The 20827-nt window shown below is 43.8% G+C and overlaps 1 protein-coding gene and 1 long non-coding RNA gene across 2 annotated transcripts in view; one reads left to right on the top strand and one right to left on the bottom strand.

The window, feature by feature from the left end:
* Positions 1-907, bottom strand: part of LOC311527168 — a 78037-nt gene extending 77130 nt beyond the window's left edge. The window contains exon 1 of the long non-coding RNA XR_014713262.1: positions 774-907. This is a non-coding gene — a long non-coding RNA (uncharacterized lncRNA). The remainder of the gene's footprint in view (positions 1-773) is intronic.
* A 711-nt stretch (positions 908-1618) lies between these two features.
* The window catches only part of SDK1 (sidekick cell adhesion molecule 1), a 687887-nt gene continuing 668678 nt past the window's right edge, over positions 1619-20827 (top strand). Inside the window, exons 1-2 of the mRNA XM_084641923.1 lie at positions 1619-1673; positions 1870-3281. Coding sequence (XP_084498049.1) covers positions 2807-3281 — 475 coding nt within the window. The 5' untranslated portion in view covers positions 1619-1673; positions 1870-2806. The remainder of the gene's footprint in view (positions 1674-1869; positions 3282-20827) is intronic.

The raw sequence follows: 20827 nt of genomic DNA, 5'->3' as shown, positions 1-20827 counted from the left end.
GAGGTTACAAAGCACTGGGATAACGTAGATCTCCAGTTAGTGGATATGGAACACAGTGGGATATCGGTATCACAGAGATGTTAGATACTGGAGTGGAAAGAGTTCATTTGTAGGGGCAGAGACATACTATACACTAATTCAATAATGGAAACAGAGAAAGCCTGGAGAAAAGCTGGGATATATAATGCATTTATTAGATAATAAGTGGAAGAAGGAAAGAATGTGCAGGGCACTGGCTATCATGATACTGACTGGGGGTGTTATAATCACCTATTAGTTACTGCATAGGGAAAAACGTGCACACGTGGCTATTAGATATCAATTAACCTGTTACACATTAGCGAGAGGAAGGGGCTACAGATAGATTGCACCTGTCGGATACTATGTAGCAAGGAGGTGTGGAGCTGGTAGATATGCACCAGTTTGTGAGGCAGCGTGGGAGACTTTCCTTTTTACTATGCAAGAAAACAGGGGAGCGTGGAAAAAGAACTGGCTTAATTTAAATGCCTCTCATTTCTTTGCCAAAGCTTCCTACATCCCCTAATAATACAAAAACCTCTTACATTTGACGTGACAGTTTACTGTGTGCCCCTGGTGAATCCAACGCAATAGGTATCTTTCCAAGGTATAAAAAAAAAAAGTTGGGAGCAAACCTAGCTTAAACATTTGCTGGTCTATCAAATAAAACAAAGCTCAATAACTTTGCAGCGCTGCTAGCCCTTGCACGCTGAGAAGCACCACACAAAGAGAGAAGGGGGGGTGTTAATTTGTACCTCTAGGCTCCCTGGTTTTCGTCAAATCCCTCTTTTTGCTCGTTGCCGCAAAAAATTAATAGCTGCAGGGGATGCACAGACAGAAACATTCTTGGCCAGCGGCTCCAGCAGTCTCACTCATTCTTTGCTGGGCGTGCCTACCCTTTCGGCTGCAGAGGCTGGCTTGCAAGCCTAAAGGGGGCGCAGCGAGCGCGAGGACCAGCGGCAACGTTCCGCCGGGCTAGCGCGCGCGGCCGTTAAAGAACGCGCCCCCCCCCCCAGCTCTCTTTTTTCCTCTTCCCCCACGCGTCTTCTGGCCAATCAGCCGCCTGGCTGGAGGCGGTGCCTCGGGAAGGGTCGCGGGGGAGGGAACAGAACGGCGAGCGTTCCTTGTGGCTGCTGGAAGGTCCCGCGCTCGTTGCCAGCTCGTGTGTGAGGGGAGGGGAGCTGGCCTCCCTCCTCCTCCCCCCTCCCCTCCCCCCCGCCGCGCCTGTACAGAACGGGCGCGCAAACCTGTGTGAATACACCCAACCCCCGCACACCGCCTGCCTCTGGCAGCCTCCCCCCCCCCCGCTTTGCTTGGCCCCGGGAGGGGTGTTTTCCCCACACAGACCCAGCCCTCCTAGGTGTAGGTCAGGGGATGAGGGAGGAAATGGGGGGGCTGAGTGAGGGCAGGGGAGGTGGTGAGATGGGAGGTGAATGCGGATTGAGTCAGAGGGGTTGGGGAGAAGGGAGGCGCTGAGGTAGGGGACGCGAGAGGAGTGTCCGGACGCAGTGTAAAGTGGGGGTGGAGTGTGGGCGAGAGGGGTAGGGTTGTTACCAGGTGACAGAGAGCGAGAGGTGAGGAAAGTTCAGGCTCAGGCTTGTGGCTGGCAAGGGAGGGAGCTGGCAGGATTTTTGTTTGATCCGTTTCCCTCCCTGGTGATTTGTTTTACTTTTGGTCCTGATTCGCTTTTTACTGTTTGTATTTTAAGAATCAGGACAAAATCTGTGCAGGAAAAAAACTCTTAAAAAAAAACAACTTTCCCCCACTCTCTTTAAGGAGGTAGGGGAGCAATTCCCACTGTTTGTTTAAATGTTAAACCTTTAGTGTTTACTTTTTTTTTTTTTTGTGTAGGGGTTTATTGCTGCTGCTGCTGCGATAGAGCTTCCCCCCTTGTGTTTACAGCCTCTGTGAGGGAGAGACACACAGGAAGAACCAGGATCCCTGGGCTGAACAAACAAGGAACGTAGGAGGAGTCCATATAAGCAAAGGGACTGGAAGGATTTCACCTTGTTGCTGCTTGTTTCAGGCGATTTTGCGTCCTCCTCCTTCTTGAAACGCCCCAGCAGAGGGTTTCTTTGTTGCTTCCACAACCAAGCAGAAGCAAAGGCTTTGCATGTTTTTGGAGGTGGTTTTTACTGCGGTTCCCTTGCAAGAAACAGACCAGCACCTTCCTGCTAGGAGGGAAATCTGATCAATTGAGGTTTTCCCCACCTCCGGCTGAGTGTGAGAGTTCCAGTGACACCCCCACTGGCCTGTAGCTGACTTCAAATCTAACTGGAATCACGCCTAGGGCTGCTAAATTTACCTGGTCAAGGACCCTTCAAACCCTCATATTGATGACAGATTTGTAGCCAAAGGAAAATCGGATTAATATAATTGTGGAGCACTGGGGGGATATCTGGAGACTACTCTGTCTGCACGGCTGATCTTGAAATTGTCTGAAATAAATCCTTAGTGCAAGGAGTAGTGCGATATTTCCCCTTGGTTTTAGGTTTATTTTCTTCTTATACAAGAATTTAACACTTCTGTAGCAGGGGTTTCACGAGGAATGGGACATATACAGAAAACTAACCTGCTCCATAAAAATCACAAGTGGGAATAGTTTCCGTCATCTTTGCGGTATGGGAAAGGTGCTCTCTGAATTGTCTGCTAGTGGCTCTCTAGATGGATCAATTTCTCTCTGGTTTTGCTAGCGATGTGATGAAGGATCCAGATTTATTGGAATACTAACGCCAATAAATTTACTCTCTCAGCGTTGAAGGCATTGGATGCGACGGTGCAAAGAAACATGTGTTTCACATTTCTGCCTGGTTGTTTTGGTGCAATCAATACCTCCACAAGATACATTGATTTAGATGGCGATTATAACACAGTCATGCACACGGCGTGCTGCCTTCGGGTTGCATGCAAAGTGAGCACAAATCACCGAGTCCTCCGTTCTTGTAAATCGGGGGTTTCTGTTCCCCCCAAACTTCAGGATGAAGGCAAAGGGCGATCTCCTCAACCCACCAAAGAGAACCCGGCCTCGGGGCGTGGAGTGATCAATGGCCAAAGAGCTGACAAAACTGTCATCAGGCAGTCGAATCGACTGGGGATCCGTGAAGAAATAATGGTTGGAAGAAAGGTGGATCGAGAAATTATTGCACGAAGGAATAGCAGGAGAGACCGGATGATGATAAAGTTAAACTTCTGTTTCTTCTTCTGTCGCGGATGGTGGGCGTTTCTGTTGATTCAGCTCCACATGTTGCAAGCACTGGCACAAGGTAGGGCTCACAGACATTTTTGTTTGGAGAAACGCTGCATCTGCCCTTTAAGATGTAGAAATCCTGTTCAGGCATGGATATAGCCTTTTGCTTTAATCACAGAGAACAAATTTCAGAAATCGTAATTAACAATTGATTTACTATATAATGGTATTTTATTTATAAACAGCCCTTTCTTTATAGGAACAAGCGTTTACCCCCTTACCTAATTCTGTCAGTTTACTACCCCGTTTCGACCCTCTAGATAAGTATCAATAGCTATATCGGGACCTCGCTGTTAATCGTCACACAACCTTGCCTTTTATTTAATTGGAGATAAACATACGTTTCTGTTATTTCTTAGGCAGCAGAAGAGTTAACTTCTGTGTGACTTTAAAAAAAAATTGTGACTGACATAAGTTGTCAAGAGAAACGGACTCATAAATTCACCGACAAGAACTAAATCAAGCATGTAAACAAAAATCTTTAAAAACAGTACCAATGCATGTGAACTTTGATTCGAGTCTTGTTCATTTCTTATATTGTTAAAAAAACAACTGCGATTGATTCGTATCTGACTATTTTCAAATCAGAGATCCTTGCTGTCAAATGAGTCTCTTGTAAACAACCAATCGACTTCAAATATCAAGTGGCAATCACTTTCCATCTAAATTTGCCTCTTTAAAAAAATCGCCAAATGCAGGGTAATTCTAAATAATCCTCTGACAGAGTAAACAATAAGTGGTGGGAGATGGCATTATGGTTGGCTGAGCAAAATAACATGCTGAACAAATGCAGCTTTCACTTTCTTTGCTGTTTTGTGTTTTATTGCTGAGTGTATTGTGTGTGCTCCACTAGTGTGTTCGTCTCTATAGGGTGGGCTGACGAGTCAGTGATTAAAACTCAGAAATTAATAATATCTTTAACAGGGGAAATGAGTCCTGTGAACAAATCTTTAAAATAAAGTACCCTCTCTGTTTTGATTAACCCTGTATTTAATAGATGTTTAGGAATTTCATTTTTAAAGCCTAAAACAGTGTATCTTAGTCAACTAGCCTTTTACAAATAAAATCAATGCAGTGGTTTGCTTCTCTTTGAATGGTTTGTATGGGTGCTCACTAGCGCTTTAGTTTTTGTACATAGGGGAGAATGCTACAGCTAAAGTTTAATAACTGGATAGTCTGTTGAGGGAGAGGGCTATGAAACAAAGTTTGCTGTAATCTGTCTACTCAGCCTTTACTATTGCACCCTTTCAAACATTTTCAGCCCCAGGGTATGGAGTAGTTCTAATCCACTGTCTAATAGTGAACTCCACCCTCATAAATCTGTCTCTTTTTTGAAGTTTTGTTTATGCTGTCATTCCTATTCCCAAACTACTTGTGCTGAGGCCTGCAAACCTTAACAGAGGGTATTGTTATAGTAAAACAGAATGTACTTAAATCTAGTTAATGTAATCCTCTGCAAATTATAATTCACATTTCTTCTCTTTTTTTGTATCCTTGATTGACATCTACCAATGTGACCTTTTATTTTGAGAGGCAAATATTTTAATATATCTATTTAAATTAGACTTCTTGAGACTAGCAGTGAAGCCAGTTTTACATGTAGATTCCTGAATCAATTAAATTGACTCTTTAAAAAAATATTTTCGATGAATAGTAAAAGTAACCTTCATCGTGCAGTAAAAACTATGCACATACACGTGTGCAGTACTTAATATACTGAAACAATATTTCTTTTAGTACCATATTTCAAAGTTTACTAAGCACATTCAAAATGCATCTTTATTGAATTTGTTTGGGATTTGTACAAAGTCTAGTGTTACAAACTATCCTAAACTTTAAAAAAGCCCTAACACCAAATCAGTTTATTAAATGCATAGACAAAACATTAATTAAATAAGCAATAGGCCTGCGAGGGGGCAGAAAGATAAACTACTTTCTCCTTCAGTAGAAAAGCACTTGTGCAACTACATGGGGTTGGGGTTTAGTAACTATTAGTCTGTGAAGTATGAACAATTCATTCAATGAGGTGCCAACAAAGGGTGGGCTACAGGAAGGAACCTGGGCACTGCAGTGCTGAGGGCCTGGGCCCCTAACTTTTAGATGCCAAGAAAATCACAAGAATACTACTGTGATCCACAAAGCTGAGTTAGGTGCCTAGGTTCCCTGTACAGTAAATGGGGAGAGATAAGCACCTTAGAATGCAATCCACAAAAGCCAGCATGCCAGATAGGGACCTGCTTAAACTTGCCAATGGGAGATGGTGGTGAGAGTGGTGTGTCCTAAGTCCCATCCTTCTGTTTGAGATAGGTGCTTGAGCCTGGGCTGCAGGGAAACACCCTCTCTCTGCTTAGCAACCCATGAATGGGAATCAGGCTCCTAAGGTGATTCTTGTGAAAATGAGTTAAGCACCTGCCTCACGCCATACAAGATGGCTGCAGGAGGAGGTGTTGCCGGTGCTGCCATCCACCTTATAGCTTTTAGCCCAGTGGTTAGAGCACTCATCTGAGATGCAGGAGACCCAAGTTAAGTTCCCCCCTCTCTGCCAAAGGGGAAGAAAAGATGTGAACAGGGGTCTCATCGCTCAGGAAAGTTTAGGGTGATCAGACAGCAAATGTGAAAAATCGGGACGGGGTGGGGGGTAATAGGAGCCTATATAAGAAAAAGACCCCAAAATCGGGACTGTCCGTATAAAATCGGGACATCTGGTCACCTAGCAGAGTTCTCTAACCACTGAGCTATGGGATATTCTGATGTGGGGCTCCCTCAGTGTCTCCTGCTAAAGCTGTTTCAGTATGGATGAACTATGATGCAGGGGGACTGGACCTAGGGTCACCCTCATTCCAGATTAGTGTCCTAATCACTGGACTAGCGAATCCATCTCACATTTTCTCTCTCTGTCTGGCTCAGTGACTAATGAGGTATTTATCTACAGTGGAACAGCCATTGGGCCAAAAAGAGACAGTGTGTGAGAATGATTCTGTAGTCCAGTGGTTAGAGCACCCATCTGGGTGCTGGGCAAGCCTGTGTTTAGTCCCCATACTCTGATCACTCTTTCATTTAGCTACAGTGGAACAGCTTGAGCAGGAGAGACGGAGGAAGCCCTACATCAGTATATCCCATTGCCCACAGTAGTATTCCTTTTAAAATGTGATGTAATAAAAAACAGTACCAGTCTTAATGCGATGCACTTCAAACAGGTTATCACAAATTTTAAATTCAGTGACAGGTTGCTGTTCTCTATGCTTTCTGAATTGTATGATATATCCATCATTTTTATATCAAATTGAAAATTCACATTATAGAAGATATGTCAGTTTATGACAAAAGCTCCTGTATCTTGAAAATGAAAGTTCTGGTACAGCTACACAGGGTTTCTAATGGGATGATGAGTTGGTCATATGGACAAGAGTATTACACGACTCTCTAATCTTTTTATCTGATAAAAATAAAATACAGCATTCTAAATGTGAAGTCTATGGCTGTTAGGATCTGAAGTCTTCACAGATGACTGTTCCAGCACTTTTAAAATTAAACCGGGTACACTGAAATGCACTATCAGTTCTCTTCCCAATAAACTTAATGGAAAGGATTGAGACTAAGTATTTAATATTTTCTAATAAACAATAAAATATTTTTGTGGTTGTAACTAGTTTGAGTACTGGCCACAACTGCATGATCTACATAGAACTTTGGATTCAGAGATGAACATACAAATAGAACATTTTAGCAATATGCTTTGCTCAAAGTTTTCATTGCAATTTTCTTAGGCTGCGTAAAGAGGATATTTAAGCATTAAATATTCATCAGCTTTTCAATCTTCACTGATGGCTAACTGTGATATTGGCTTATTGTGGTGGATTTTTATTTTAAAATGAATCCAGTGCTTACGAAAGGTACAAAGACTGAAAGTATTGGAAAGTGAAGTCTTCCCTTCAACTTGCAACATTAGTGCAAGCCTTCCCACGTTGGTCCACCAATGAGCTTGAACTTGTTTGAATAGACAACCTTTAAGGATGAGAGTGTAATTTAAAATTTTTATGTGTATTCAGTCCTTGGTCTTTCTGCGGAGCCTGCCTACCATAATGCTTGTGGTGATTTTTGACAGGTTTTCCCATTAGGAATGAGCTAGTTAGCACCAAATTATCATAGGCCATAAAATAGCCATAAGACAGTTATTTATAACCACTGTTAGTCACTGTTTAGGAATTTCAGGTTCAGATTAGCAGATTAGTGATGAAAGGCTTCAGATCACATTAACAACACCCTAAATTAACGAGTGCTCCTGTAGGTAGCTACTGTATTTTAAAACAAAGGTCCTGATCCTGCAAATTACTCTCGTTGGGTGGATCCCTGTGACTGTGCAGAGCACCACTGATTGAACAGAGCTCATTACAGGATTGGGCCATTAGTGTTTAATAGCCCTGGTCTACACTACGAGTTTAGGTTGAATTTAGCAGCATTAGATTGATTTAACCCTGTACCCGTCCACACAACGAAGCCATTTTTGTTGACTTAAAGGGCTCTTAAAGGGCTCTTAAATGGATTTCTGTACTCCTCCCCGATGAGGGGATTAGCGCTAAAATCGACATCACCGGGTCGAATTTGGGGGTAATGTGGATGCAATTCGACCATATTGGCCTCCGGGAGCTATCCCAGAGTGCTCCATTGTGACCGCTCGGGACAGCACTCTCAACTCAGATGCACTGGCCAGGTAGACAGGAAAAGCCCTGCAAACTTTTGAATTTCATTTCCTGTTTGGCCAGTGTGGCAAGCTGATCAGCACAGGTGACCATGCAGAGCTCATCAGCACAGATGACCATGGAGTCCCAGAATTGCAAAAGAGCTCCAGCATGGACTGAACGGGAGGTACTGGATCTGATCGCAGTATGGGGAGATAAATCCGTGCTATCAGAACTCCGTTCCAAAAGACGAAATGCCAAAAAATTTGAAAAAATCTCCAAGGGCATGAAGGACAGAGGCTATAACAGGGACTCGCAGCAGTGCCGCGTGAAACTTAAGGAGCTCAGGCAAGCCTACCAAAGAGGCAAACAGCCACTCCGGGTCAGACCCCCAGACATGCCCCTTCTATGATGAGCTGCATGCAATTCTAGGGGGTGCCCCTACAACTACCCCACACCTGTACACGGACTCCTGCAGGGGAGCCTCACGCAACAGGGATGTGGGTTTTGGGGACGAGGAAGATGAGGAGGAGGAGGAGGTTGAAGATAGCGCAGAGCAGGCAAGTGGAGAAACCGTTCTCCCCAACAGCCAGGAACTGTTTATCACCCTGGAGACAATACCCTCCCAGCCCGGGCTCCCGGAATTTGAAGGCGGAGAAGGCACCTCTGGTGAGTGTACCTTTGTAAATATAATACATGATTTAAAAGCAAGCGTGTTTAATGATTAATTTGCCCTGAAGACTTGGGATGCATTTGCGGCAAGTACAGCTACTGAAAAAGTCTGTTAACGTGTCTGGGGATGGAGTGGAAATCCTCCAGGGACATCTCCATGAAGCTCTCCTGGAGGTACTTCCAAAGCCTTTGCAAAAGGTTTCTGGGGAGGGAAGCTTTATTGCCTCTTCCATGGTAGGACAGTTTACCATGCCAGGCCAGTAGCATGTAGTCTGGAATCATTGCATAAGAAAGCACAGCAGCGTATGGTCCCGGTGTTTGCTGGCATTCAAGCAACATCTGTTCTTTATCTCTCTGTGTTATCCTCAGGAGAGTGATATCATTCATGGTCACCTGGTTGAAATAGGGGAATTTTATTAAGGGGACATTCAGAGGTGGCCGTTCCTGCTGGGCTGTGTGCCTGTGGCTGAAAAGAAATCATCCCCGCTGTTAGCCACACGGTGCGGGGGAGGGGTGAAGCAATCATTCCAGAGAATTGGGTGTGAGAGGGGGTTTAGTTGAGTTTGTGCTGCATGTTAACCTGAAAACCGCAGCCCCTCCTTTTAAATGGCCAACCCAATGGGTGCTTGGTATGGGAAATGAGGGTGCTGCTCTTTGAAACCATTCCCACATGTTATGAAGGTTAAAGAAGCCAAAAGACTGTGGCTTACCATAGCTGCCTGCAAGCTGAAGTCTGTTGCCCGGCCCTGCGTGTGTGATCTCTCACACCAAACTGGAAGGCCCTCAATATAAGAGGCAAAATGCAACCTTGTAAAGAAAGCACATGTGCTATCTAACGTTAACAGCTTGGTTCACTGTGAAAGAGTCTACCCATTGTTCGCTAAAATGTGTCTTTTTAAATACTACTCTCCTTTTTTTCCCTCCTGCAGCTGCAATTATTTCAATGCTCCCCCTATCATCTCCGTCCCAGAGGCTAGCGCAGATAAGAAGGCGAAAAAAATGCACTCGAGATGAAATGTTCTCTGAGCTCATGCAATCCTCCTGCACTGAAAGAGCCCAGCAGAATGCGTGGAGGCAGACAATGTCAGAGTCCAGGAAAGCATAAAATGAACGCGAGGACAGGAGGGACGCGTGAGCGGATAGATGGCTGGAGCAAGAGGAGTGGGGGCGGCAGCATGATGAGAGGAGGGAGGAAGCAATGCTGAGGCTACTGGAGGATCAAACTGATATGCTCCGGCATATGGTTGAGGTGCAGGAAAGGCAACAGGAGCACAGACTGCCGCTGCAGCCCCTGTTAACCAAGTTCCCTCCTCCCCAAGTTCCATAGCCTCATCACCTAGATGCCCAAGAATGCAGGGTGTGGGGGCTCCGTGCACCCAACCACTCCACCCCAGAGGACTGCCCAAGCAATGGAAGGCTGGCATTCAATAAGTTTTGAAGTGCAGTGTGGCTTTGTTCTTCCCTCCTCCCCCACCCCTCCCGGTCTACCTTGGCGGTTATCCCCCTATTTGTGTGACAATTAATAAAGAATGCATGAATTTGAAACAACAATGACTTTATTGCCTTTGCAAGCGGTGATCGAAGGGGGGAGGGGAGGGCGGTTGGCTTACAGGGAAGTAGAGTGAACCATGGGGGCAGGTTTTCATCAATGAGAAACAAACAGAACTTTCATACCATAGCCTGGCCAGTCATGATGTTACCCGGGACTCTTTCAACCCAAATCTCTTGGTAACTTCTACACTGTGCGAGGTGGTGTCAGGAAATAAATCAGGGGAGACACGGCTATCCGACCGATAGATGGCTGGCACAAATAGGACAACACAAGAGTGCTTTCACTTAAAGCTAAATTTTACTTAGTCTCAAGCACTTATACACACGTCTGCAACAGGTTAGTAAAACACCTCCAACCTTTGATAATTATCAAAGCTGAGTGTGGCTCTTGAGTGGCACAGCGGCAGCCCGTCTGCTAGTGGGGAACACAAGATGCATCCAGAGGGAGAGTCCAGTCCTGAAGAGTCCCACCACCTCAAACTTTTCCCCTTTATTTATACATTAGTAATAGAATGACATGTCCCTTAAAGAAAACTTGTTAAGCAAGCAGTTCCAATGGGCAAGCAAGAGGCTCCTTCTGATTATCGATTAACGATAGATTCATAGATACTAAGGTCAGAAGGGACCATCATGATCATCTAGTCTGACCTCCTGCACAACACAGGCCACAGAATTTTACCCACCCACTCCTGTGAAAAACCTTTCACCTATGTCTGAGCTACTGAAGTCCTCAAATCGTGGTTTAAAGACTTCAAGGAGCAGAGAATCCTCCAGCAAGTGACCCATGCCCTATGCTACAGAGGAAAACCTCCAGGGCCTCTTCCAATCTGCCCTGGAGGAAAATTCCTTCCCGACCCCAAATATGGCGATCAGCTAAACCCTGAGCATATGGGCAAGATTCACCAGCCAGATACTACAGAAAATGCTTTCCTGGGTAACTCAGATCCCAACCCATCTAATATCCCATCGCAGGCCATGGGGTCTATTTACCATGAATATTTAATTTCCAAAACCATGTTATCCCATCATACCATCTCCTCCATAAACTTACCGAGTTTAATCTTAAAGCCAGATAGATCTTTTGCCCCCACTGCTTCCCTTGGAAGGCTATTCCAAAACTTCGCTCCTCTGATGGTTAGAAACCTTCGTCTAATTTCAAGTCTAAACTTCCTGGTGGCCATTTATATCCATTTGTTCTTGTGTCCACATTGGTACTGAGCTTAAATAATCCCCCTCTGGTATTTATCCCTCTGATATATTTATAAAGAGCAATCATATCTCCCCTCAACCTTCTTTTAGTTAGGCTAAAAAAGCCAAGCTCCTTGAGTCTCCTTTCATAAGACAAGTTTTCCATTCCTCGGAACATCCTAGTAGCCCTTCTCTGTACCTGTTCCAGTTTGAATTCATCCTTCTTAAACATGGGAGACCAGAACTGCACACAGTATTCCAGGTGAGGTCTCACCAGTGCCTTGTATAATGGTACTAAAACCTCCTTATCCCTACTAGAAATACCTCTCCTGATGCATCCCAAGACCGCATTAGCTTTTTTCACAGCCATATCACATTGGTGGCTCATAGTCATCCTATGATCCACCAATACTCCAAGGTCCTTCTCCTCCTCCGTTACTTCTAATTGATGCGTCCCCAGCTTATAACTAAAATTTTTGTTATTAATTCCTAAATGCATGACCTTACACATCTCACTATTAAATTTGATCCTATTACTATTACTCCAGTTTACAAGGTCATCCAGATCCTCCTGTATGATATCCCTGTCCTTCTCTAAATTGGCAATACCTCCCAGCTTTGTATCATCTGCAAACTTTATTAGTACACCAGGTGTGGGTTTTCCCAGAGTTTGCAGCCTTGAGGCCCCAATAGACATTCCTGGGGCACATCCTGCTCTTCTAAGATGCATGTATCAGCAACTTCAACACAATTCTTATCAGGAAGGACATGGGGTCAAGCTGCCCTCTCTGTGGCATCCAAAAACCCCCCTCCCCTCCTGCCTTGGTTAAACTGAGACTGCTGAATGGCCAATTTACAGCCTGCTGAGTTGGCTGCTTTTAGCAACAAGCCATAGTGGTTTCAGGCACTTTACTGGTTTGCCAAAGTCTCCCCGTACAATGAAACTGGTTTTCAAAGCTTCTCTGATGCGCAGTGCGCCCTGCTGTGCTTCTAACTGCCCTGGTGTCGGGCTGCGCGTATCAGCGGCCAGGCGATTTGCCTCAACCTCCCACCCCGCCATAAATGTCTCCCCCTTACTCTCACAGATATTGTGGAGCACACAGCAAGCAGTAATAACAATGGGAATATTGGTTTTGCTGAGGTCTAACTGAGTCAGTAAACTGCACCAGCACAGGTTTAAACTTCCACCATTCTACACTTGCTCAGCCTGTAGTTGAACAGCTCCTGACTATTGTAAAGGTGCCTGTGTTTGGCTTCAAGATCCATGGCATTAAGGGATAGGCTGGGTCCCCAAAGATAACTATAGGCACTTCAACATCCCCAACGGTTATCTTCTGTACTGGAAAATATGTCCCTTGCTGCAGCCATTCAGACAGACCAGAGTTCCTGAAGAGGCAAGCATCATGTACCTTTTCCAGCTATCCCACATTGATGTTGGTGACATGTCCCTTGTGATCCACCAGTGCTTGCACCACCATTGAAAAGTACCCCTTTTGGTTTATGTACTGGCTGGTATTCTTGCGCTTCAGGGCAGGGGAAAGCAAGTCACAAAGTTCCATGAAAGTCCCCTTACACCTGCAAAAGTTTCGCAGCCACTGGGGATCATCCCAGACCTGCAACACTATATGGTCCCACCAGTCTGTGCTTGTTTCCTGGGCCCAGAATTGGCGTTCAATGGCATGAACTTGCCCCATTTCCACCATGATGTCCAAATTGCCAGGGCCCGTCCTTTGAAAGAAATCTGTGTCCATGTCCTCATCACTCTTGTCACCACGCTGCCGTCACCTCCTCGCCTGCTTTTGCAGGTTCTGGTGCTGCATATACTGCAGGATAATGCACGAGCTGTTTACAGTGCTTATAACTGCCGTGGTGATCTAAGTGGGCTCCATGCTTGCCATGTTATGGTGTCTGCAGAAGTGGTCGTTAGATGATGATGGTTTGCAGCCCTACTGCACCGTCTGCTGTCAGAGCAGGAGAGCAGAGTGGCAGCAGAAGCATTCGTTTGGTCATTCGATGATGATGGTTTGCCGCCTTACTGCACCGTCTGTTGCCAGAGCAGGAGAGCAGAGCAGCAGCGGAAGCGGTCATTCAGTCGTTCGATGACGATGGTTTGCAGCCCTACTGCACCATCTGCAGTCAGCAGCACTCAGGACACAACACTGGTGGCTGAGCTGAGCGGGCTACACGTTTGCTGTGGTATGGCGTCTGCACGGAAAAAAGGTGCAAAATGATTGTCCGCCATTGCTCTCATGGAGGGAGGGGCGACTGACAACATGGACCCAAAACCACCCGCAACAATGTTTTTGCCTCGTCAGGCATTGGGAGCTCAACCCAGAATTCCAATGGGTGGTGAAGACTGCTGGAACTGTGGGATAGCTACCCACAGTGCAATGCTCTGAAAGTCGATACTAGCCTCGGTACTGTGGACGCGCTCCACCGACTTAATGCACTTAGTGGGGACACACACAATCGACTGTATAAAATCGCTTCCTAAAAAAACGACTTCTATAAATTTGACCTAATTTCATAGTATAGACATACCCTATAGTGCCATGTCTACTAGTGGATTGGAATTGAAGTACTACTGTTTGTTTAAATATGATGGAGGTTGCTAAAGGCTGGGATACATTTTGGGGAGTGTCTTTAAATACTAACAACAAATGATCTCACTTTTTATTAGGATTGAATGAATACTTTTTAAAATTTGATGGTAATGGGTAATTTTGAAAAAGATAAAAACCACTGCAAAGCTCTCAGCATTTCTTAAGAAGAAAAACAGTATCTTAATATTTAAAGAAAGAGAAGCTTGTCTGATTCTTAGTTTAACAGAGATGAAAGTGTAATTTTTCATGCCACTTGATCAAATTTATAATTTAAAATTGTATAAGAAGCAGAATCCTTATTTAAAGTGGTATTAATATCCATTATGCTTTTGATAGAACCTGTGAAATGGATGGTTGAGGAATGTATTTTCATGGGGTATGGTTTTTGTTAATGCCAGTTTGTAATCTTGTGGGATTTGTAAACGTGTTAAGTGCAAGAAACTTGTGAAACAAATTGTACACTGCATTTGATACAAAAAGAGGATGAGGAACTTGCAAAGGATACTTAGCAAATTATGTCAAGAGATAAATAGTTGTTGTGTAAGGGGAAAGACAGGCAGGCAGATGAAAAGATGAACTTATTGAAGAGCAGAAGGTATGGCAAGTTACATGTTAGGAGAGGTATTTTTAGTCTTATAACAGCCTTATGCTATTTGTCAGAGGGCCATCAGATCACAATACATTTTCCTTTTGTGTTCCCTTTTCTTAGTACGGTTTTTACGTCAGTTTTCAAATGTGTGAATTCCTCTTCCTGTGATTTAAATAGATTTATTAAAATGGATTCATTTGTATACTTTGCTAAAAAACTTAAATCTAATATTCTAAGCATCATACATAGTTGCTGATTTACTCATATTTTGAGTGAAGTGCCTCAGACAAATTAATGAGAGAAGACCTTAAAGGTAGTGTGAGAGTGGTAAGCCACACCAGAGATATTGGTCTTGTTGCTTAATGCACTACTGGAAGGTGGATGACATAAGAATCCAAATGGAATCGTGTGACAATAGGGGTTTATACTCATGCCATTGTTCCATAAACTGAATTTATAGGGCCAGGTCATCAACCCCCACTAAAGTCAACATGCACTACTGTCCTAAAGGAGGAGCTGAGGATTTGTACATTTTAGGGTAATTGTCAGATGCCTCTTGTGGCATCATCAGTGCAGAGGGCATGGTTGGTCCAGCAAAGGGCATGAGAGGGGAGAGTATGATGCTCTTGACTGTTTTCTGACCACTGGAAAATAGGGGACTGTTTTAGTAGATGTAAGTTCAAACAGTCTTATGGCCTGATTCACCTCTGCATTACTCTGTTTTATGCTGATGTCACCGGTTTCAGTGAAATTAAGTTACAGTGGTGTAAAACTGGAGTGATGCAGTATTGAATCAGATTCTTTAGGAAAGTTTGAACCAAATGTGTTCAGATGACTTTGTGATAAAAATGTTGAAAACAAATCAAATGTTTTCTGCTTTAAAATGCCCTATTTGAATCAACATCATAAAACTTCAAATTCAACATATAAGAAAATTATTCTCTTGTTTTCCCTTCCTCACCTTTTGATGATATTCAAAGGAAACCAGCAAAGCTGGTGTCTTTTCTTCTTGACCAAACACCTACTGTAGGATGTTGGGAATAGACTGTGAAGTTAGTTTCGGGGGTTCCCCAAACCATCTCACGCAACTGCCTCACAAAGTTGTGATGTCTTCATCAGATTTCTCTCCTGATTTGTTCAGGCTCCCTCGCTCTAGAAGTACAGCTTCTACTTAGTTCAGGCTCTCTAGGAGCTCCCCTCCTCCAAAACTTTCTTTCTTCTCATGGGTTTCCTCTAACTGAGCTGTCATAAGCCTTTACTTAATTAGCTTCCTTATTTACTTAACTCACTGTCATACACCTAAGCAGTTAACGAGGGGATTAATTGGGTTGGCTGAATTCCCCTGAGAAGGATGTCAGAGGTCGGTAGGGCTTCTGACCCCTTCACATGGCCAACTACTCTATGTCATTATGTTAAGTGGCATCATATTGGTAGCCACATGGTTCAGCAGGATTGGAATCTATAGATCCACCACACAGACCCGTCACTTGAACTAATGGAGAAACTGATAGCAGTAGTAGGTTGTCATCTTCAGTATGGATCAGCACTAGCATGGTATGGGACACTTTATCAGTGGATTTCACAGATATTAGCAGATGGCAGAGGAATGGTGAGAGACAGGAATCTTGGGTTCTATTCCAGGCCCTGAAGTGGAGTATGATCTGGTGGACACAGACTCTTCTACCCATTTCTCCCAAGCGTGGTCCCTTTTGAGCCATCTGACTCCAGTTTCCATATCCAGCATGCCCCTCAGGACATCCTGTTTCAGTCTCTGTTTCCCCACCTATCTCTGTTCCTGTCTCTTTGCTCAGTTGCTCCTTGTCCTCAGTTTCCTTGCCTAGACTTTCCCAGTCCTGTCCCTCAGCCAGCTCAACATCCAATCTATTTCTCCCCTACTCTGGCCTCTATTAACCCCTCCCTGCCCACATTCCACATCCCCATTGGCTCCTTGTCCAATCTCAGTGTCCCATTCCCCTTTCCCCCTCTTCCCTGGCTCCTTGTTCCAGTCTTCTTCCCCTGCTAGTCCTAGTTCTCCTGCCCCGCAACCTGGCTCTTCATCAGATTTGATTCTCCTCCTTCCTTCACTTCCTTCCCCCTACTCACTGTCTCTCAGGTCCAGTCTCCTTGCCTAACAAGTTCCAGTCCCCTTTGCCTGGCTCTTCCTTATCCCACTCTCTCCTTCTCCCATATACTCCTCCCCCGTACCCTGGGTCTAACTCTTGTTCCCTCTGCATCTGAATCAGGCAACTTTCTCCTCCATGTTGCCTGGCCGCAGCATGGGATCACTGAGAGCTCATGAGAGACAGTATCCTAGATCTCAGTTCACATTCCCAGACATAGAGGTTACATGGCCTGCAGCAGCCCAGAGCTGCAATGGCATGGAAAGTCCTGCTCACTGGGCTGAATAACGCCCAGTGCACATGGAATTACTGGGGAATTCAGCTGCTAAATCTCAGAAGTCTCTACTGGCCATGTGCAAATTGTGATGATCAAAGTCTTATAACTTGGCCAAATTTGGGAAGATTTTCATGGGAACAGTGAAAGGTACATCTCTGATAACTAAGAGCTTCTGTCCATCTTATTTAATATCTTTGCTCCAGGGTGCTAAAGTTTTTCACAGAAAAGACTGTCAGAATTTTTTAACATGGCCAAGATATTCTCCCCCCCTCGGCCCCCACACACATTGTTTTCAGAAACAGCTGAAACATTTTGTCTGAAATTTAAACAAAACAAAACAATACAGCCTGAGGCAGACACCTAAAACAGAATAAATAGATCAGCCAGTTGGTTAAACTTTGGCAAAGTTCTAAGCAACTGGAAAACAGAGTGTTGGGCAACTTTCTTAATAGGGATTGCTACCAGCTCTATTTCTAATCCCAACTATAGCTATTTTTCTTCATACAGCTAATTTTTCTTCATAACTTACAACTCTGGCATCCTATATTCCATTGCTGAACAATTTCAACAGTGTCCTTTCTATATTTAGTTTGCTGTGAAAACATATAGAAGTGCCTATCCAAGACTATAAGAGTCTTTTCCAAAAATTTAGAAAGCTGTCCAATCAAACATGGCAAACAGAATAGTTAATTCAGTCCACAGATGCTGAGGAGTAGTTTTTAGATGCAGATAAGTGTTATAATCTTCAAATGTGCCATTATTATTAAGGTAAAGTGACCCAAGTTTTATAAGACACAATGTATACTTTGATTAGTATCATCTCCACTTTCCCTAAGTGGTTGGAAATCAATTCTTACATTGGCTGCTCAGTCATAACAATGAAAGAAGCCATGGTGCGCCATGCACTTGAAGATTAAGAACATAAGAGCATAACATAGTCTATCAATCTGAGGCCAATTGTGTGTCAGCATGAGCTGCCAGAAGGCAATAGAAAAGGTTTAGAAACATATCTAGAGGTGGTCTTAGCACTTGTCGGGATAGGATTGACTGATAGAGCACTGGGAGGTGTGTTGGGCCCAGGTCCACAAAGGAGTTTAGATGCCTAAAACGAAGATTTAGGTGCTATTGCAACCCACAAACCACACTCATTCACTGTTACCTAAATTTGTAGGCACCTAATCTTACTAAGCACCTACATTTTTGCTGTAAAATTTCTCAAAGCACCTAAGTTTCTGCCTCTTGGCATGTGCATTGCTGCCTCAGGTTGATTTCTGGACACCAATGTCACACCTGAGCCCCATCACGATCCTCAATTCAGATAAGGTGGATATTTGTATTCTTCCTTCTATGTCGCCTGTGGGGCCTAATCCCATAAGTATGCTCAGCGCATGTCTAACTCCACTCAAAATGGCTAAGAGAAGAGGAGGCCTATCCTGTAGCCCAGTGGTTTGGTTATGGTAGACCCTGGTTCAGTTTCCTCCTTCCCCCTGAAAAGGAGGAGAGATTTCCCAGGTGAGGGCCCTAACTGCTGGATTATGGGATATTTTGATGAGCTGTCTCACAGTCTCTCCTACTGAAGTTGTTCCACTGTGTATTAAATATGCAATGGACCACAAAGCTCACAAGAGTAACTTTGTAGTCCAGGGGTTAGAGCACTCACCTGAAAGCTACTTAAATCCTTTATGTGGTGGGGGAGGATAGAATGAGGGGGGGGTCTCCCCCATCCTGGGGAGTTCCTAACCCCTGGGTTAACAGGGAGTCCGCCTTCCTCCCTCCTGATGTCTTGTGTAGAGTTTGGTGTATTTTGCCACCATTCTGTGGAGAAACAGCTTAGGCACCTGTTTTGAGGAGAGGGTCCTGTGGGTTGCAAACAGAGATAGGTGCCTCCTGCTAGCCTGAATTTAGCAGGACTTGAGAAGGGCAGGGTTTAGAACACACCGTTTTTGTCAGAAACTGTGATTGGCCAGTTTCAGCAGCTCCCTACCTAGTGTGCAGGCCTTTGTGGATCCCATTCCAAGGCCCCTATCTTTCTCCATGCATTGTATAGGGAGCCTAGGCACCTAACACAGAGTTTGTGGATTCCAGTGATTTTCATGGCACCTAAAAGTTAAGCATTGCAACACCTAAGTCCCTTTGTGGTCTGAGCCTTGGTGCTGGAAGAAGAGTTGTACTCTGCCTAGGGTGACCAGACAGCACGTGCGAAAAACAGGGACAGGGCGTGGGGGATAATAGGAACCAATATAAGAAAAAGACTCCAAAATCGGGACTGTCCCTTAAAATCGGGAGATCTGGTCACCCTAACTCTGCCTGAAAATGTCTGGAGTATGCAAAGAGCGAGTGTGCTATTGTGGAGGAAGGGTCTTGGAGGAAGGAGTCTCCTAAGACAGTGGCTGTGAAGGTTTCCAGACTATTGAATCCCTTTTAGGAGTCTGATTTGTCTTGAATATCCCCAAGTTATACCTCACTTAAAAACTATTTGCTTACAAAATCAGTCATAAAAATACAAAAGTGACACAGTACACTATTACTGAAAAATTGCTTACTTTCTCATTTTTAGCATATAATTATAAAATACATTAATTGGAATATAAATACTGTACTTTTACATTTCAGTGCATAGTATATAGAGCAGTATAAACAAGTCATTGTCTGTATGAAATTTTAGTTTGTGCTGACTTCGCTAGTGCTTTTTATGTAACCTTTTGTTAAACTAGGCCAATATTTAGATAAGTTGATGTACCCCCTGGAAGACCTCTGCATACCCCCAGGGGTACATGTACCCTTGATTGAGAACCATTGTCCTAAGACAGTGTTGCACTGCTGCTATGCTTATCATTTTGTCTAGGGGAGGTATCCAGACTTAAAGATCCAGACATTATGTGAGGGGGTGTACAGTTCTTTTAGCAACTCTGGAGGATTCTGTGGCTACAGTGTGTTCCAATCCAGTGGTGCTATTATGGGGAAGACCTTACAAAACCCGAAAATAGCATGGTATTTTTTTGGATTAAATTCCAGAATGGATATTCTCTACCTTGGAGAGCCTCTCTCATATGAGGTAATTGGGTGGATGAGAATCTTAGAAAGAAACTGGACTGTTTTAATGCTGGAAGGAGGGAAGGGTTTGTTTTCTTGAAGCTGGGGCAGGCTGCTCTGAAGATGGATTTGGTTTGTTTATATAGCATTTGTGTGATGAACTTTAAAAAAAAATATGAATATACAGATTTTTACTATCAATTTATATCACATTTCTGAGAACTTCACATATTGTTACCAGAAAGGTTGTCACACAGGTTATTATAAAACAAAGAGATTAAAGAAAAAATGTTTTTACTGCATGTTAGTGTAGACCAGTTTTATGTTCCCAATCTAGTGTATTAGTTTCTCATTATATGAGTTTTTCACTCAGTAACAGGGGATAGAGAAAAACACTTTAAATGCAGCACAGTGTGATATTACAACTGCAAAAATGTCTGGTGGAATATCTGGAATTGCTTTTAACTAACTTTTTTTTTAATTGACTAGATTGCCAACTTGAAATGTCCCTTTAATCTCTAATAAGGGGAATGTGGCCATTGACTCCTATTGGTTATGTTTATAATTGTACACAATAAGCCTTATAAAACAAACATAAAACCCCAGAGAGTACCCTGGGACTCTTGCAAAGTTTCTCCTGAGCTCTGCTGATGCTGGTCTTACACTAATTAGTTCAAACAGTTGATGTAATAGTCATTCAGTAGCACAAGATACTTTCCTTCCTATGGTCATAGTGCCCTAGGGTAGTGGCTCTCAACCTTTCAAGACTACTGTAACCCTTTCAGGAGTCTGATTTGTCTTGCATACCCCAAGTTTCACCTCACTTAAAAACTACTTGCTTACAAAATCA

This window comes from Lepidochelys olivacea (genome assembly GCF_965140295.1).
Source record: "Lepidochelys olivacea isolate rLepOli2 genome assembly, chromosome: 10".
NCBI lineage: Eukaryota > Metazoa > Chordata > Testudines > Cheloniidae > Lepidochelys > Lepidochelys olivacea.
Note: the sequence above shows the minus strand (reverse complement) of the source record. Positions and strands in the feature narration are given on the sequence as shown.